The 2,266-nt window shown below is 40.6% G+C and overlaps 1 protein-coding gene across 1 annotated transcript in view; it reads left to right on the top strand.

Annotated features, from left to right (window-relative positions):
• LOC108750363 (nucleolin-like) overlaps positions 1–760 on the top strand; it is a 2,467-nt gene extending 1,707 nt beyond the window's left edge. The window contains exons 2-5 of the mRNA XM_018489770.1: positions 29–98; positions 141–226; positions 377–706; positions 753–760. Coding sequence (XP_018345272.1) covers positions 29–98; positions 141–226; positions 377–706; positions 753–760 — 494 coding nt within the window. The remainder of the gene's footprint in view (positions 1–28; positions 99–140; positions 227–376; positions 707–752) is intronic.
• The last annotated feature ends 1,506 nt before the right edge of the window (positions 761–2,266 follow it).

The raw sequence follows: 2,266 nt of genomic DNA, 5'->3' as shown, positions 1-2,266 counted from the left end.
AATGTTAAAATATTTTATTTTTTTCTAGGAAGAGCACGAATCGAAGAGGAAAACAATGTTCCGCCTCCACATAACGTCCCCGTCATTGTAATCGATAGGTATTTCACAAATATCCAAGAAATCTAGTTCGTATAATATAGATGTAATGCGATGAAGAATAAAATCAATTTTGTTTTAGATGATGATGATGATGACGTTGATGACGACAACATTGATAGGGATGACGGTGTGAGTCCAGCCGATTCCAGAGCACTGGTCTCACCGGGTTCCACAATTTTCATAACGTATAAGTTTTAAAAAAATAAATTAGATGAATATAGAGAGAGTTAGCTATATACAGAATTAAAAAAAAATAATAATAATAATTACTTTTTAGCTCAGGAAACTGAAGAGGAATTGATACAGGAAGAAGTGGAGGTGGAAGAGGAAGAGGAAGAGGAGGAGGAAGAAGAAGAAGAGGAGGATAGCATTATCGATATTGACGATAATGATGATGACGATGATGATGATGATGATAATGATGATGCTGATAATGATGACACCGACGATAATGCTGCCGATAACGTGAAAGTCATCTCCAACGAGAATATCAACGTCAGTGACAACGGCGATAATGGAGAGGAGCAGGAGGAGGAGGAGGAGGAAATAACACAGCAGGCAACACAGGAAGAAGATAGCAGATATTACGTGCCTCTTGGAAATGAAGGTAATAATCTTTTTATTTTTTATTTTAAATTTATTTGTTGCTCGAGATACTTAAGCAGATATTTTTATCAGATATTTCGTACTCCCCCGTTCTACCTATGTCGCCGGAATATTAAATTACATAAAAGAGAAAAACATTATCCTCCCACGCCCGATCATGTAAACAACTGTAGGTGAGTTATCTTGCCATGCAGTGATGTTACGAATAGTATGTTTCTAACTTCATACTCGTATATATTGGGTGGATCCATATATTCGTTCGGTTTTTGAAGGCTAAAATTTTTTTGAAAGTAAAATTTTTGAAGGCAACCAAAACCGGAGATACTCGGAAAAAATTTTCACTACTAATAAAAATCGAACGAATATATGGATCCACCTAATGTATAGATATATTATATATAGAGCAATGTTATCGGACTAATAAGGTATGCTTAACTTTTTTTACAGTACAAACAGGCGGTGGTGCTGAGCGTCTTACATCGCAGCACACGCGAGAAGAAAACATGCCGACGGAAGAAGAATCCTCACAAAATTCTATCGGCGAACAACATCAGTAGCAGCAGCAGCTGCAACAGCAACGTCAATATACACATCATCATCATCATCATCATCAGCACGAGGAAAACGATCAGGAGCGTCATCGCCGACAGGAAGAGGAGGTTAGAGATAATTTCGCTTTTATAGAATTAAGGGCGGAAAACTCCCATCGATTCAGGAATTTCGCGTTACTAGGGAGGGAGGCAACTTTCGCGATACGTCCAGCACGTATCCCGAGAATACTGATATCGTTCGTTGAAGAAAGCGTGTTCCGTGAAATTAGAACGTATGCGCTACATTCGTGCGATCCGAACGATTACGTAGGATTATCGTTCGAATCGGCGGATCTAACGCGCGGTCCGGCGGATCTATCGTTTCGTCCAGCACGCGACTTAACTCACGGAGACATATGGCAACTCGTGAGTTCGTTGGCGCAAAGTGTCGGAGGGTTCGATATAGCAGAAAATTTTACCGTGCGCGTTTTCAAAGTCTCGGTACCCGCAGGTCGCGGGCGTCAATCTAATAGATTGACTCGTGAAGACATAGCCAAACGTTCGATTTTACAAATAAATAACACAGACAATTTATGTTTTCCCCGTTTGTTCGTAGTGGCTCGCAACAACATCAAGAGCGTGGGCAACTGCGTACGGGAGAATTGCAAGAAAAATGGGAATCCGTGAGATACCAGCGTTCTTCGTTACAGCGTAAGATGGCCGAAGAATTAACGAAATCCGCTGGTATCACTATTCTCGAGGAAGACTGTGATATTCTTGAAATAGAGCAATTCCAACGGATTCCTGCTTCCAAAAATATTGCTATAATAGTATATAATTTTAGTACTTTTGATCGAGGCGAGAATCCGACGGCTGCTCGTTACTTTCCTCCCTAGATCGCGAACCCTTGTGTTGTTTAAATCATAATTATTACGAGGGTTCGCGACATTATAACCCTATACTAAGTTTAAAAGCCGCCGTCGGTTCTCGCGGAGGATAGTGCGTAGCGTGCAATGTGGACTTTCGTAACG

This window comes from Trachymyrmex septentrionalis, unplaced genomic scaffold (genome assembly GCF_001594115.1).
Source record: "Trachymyrmex septentrionalis isolate Tsep2-gDNA-1 unplaced genomic scaffold, Tsep1.0 scaffold366, whole genome shotgun sequence".
In the NCBI taxonomy this organism is placed as follows: Eukaryota; Metazoa; Arthropoda; class Insecta; order Hymenoptera; family Formicidae; genus Trachymyrmex; species Trachymyrmex septentrionalis.
The sequence above is the reverse complement of the archived record's forward strand: the minus strand, read 5'-3'. Positions and strand labels throughout refer to the sequence as shown.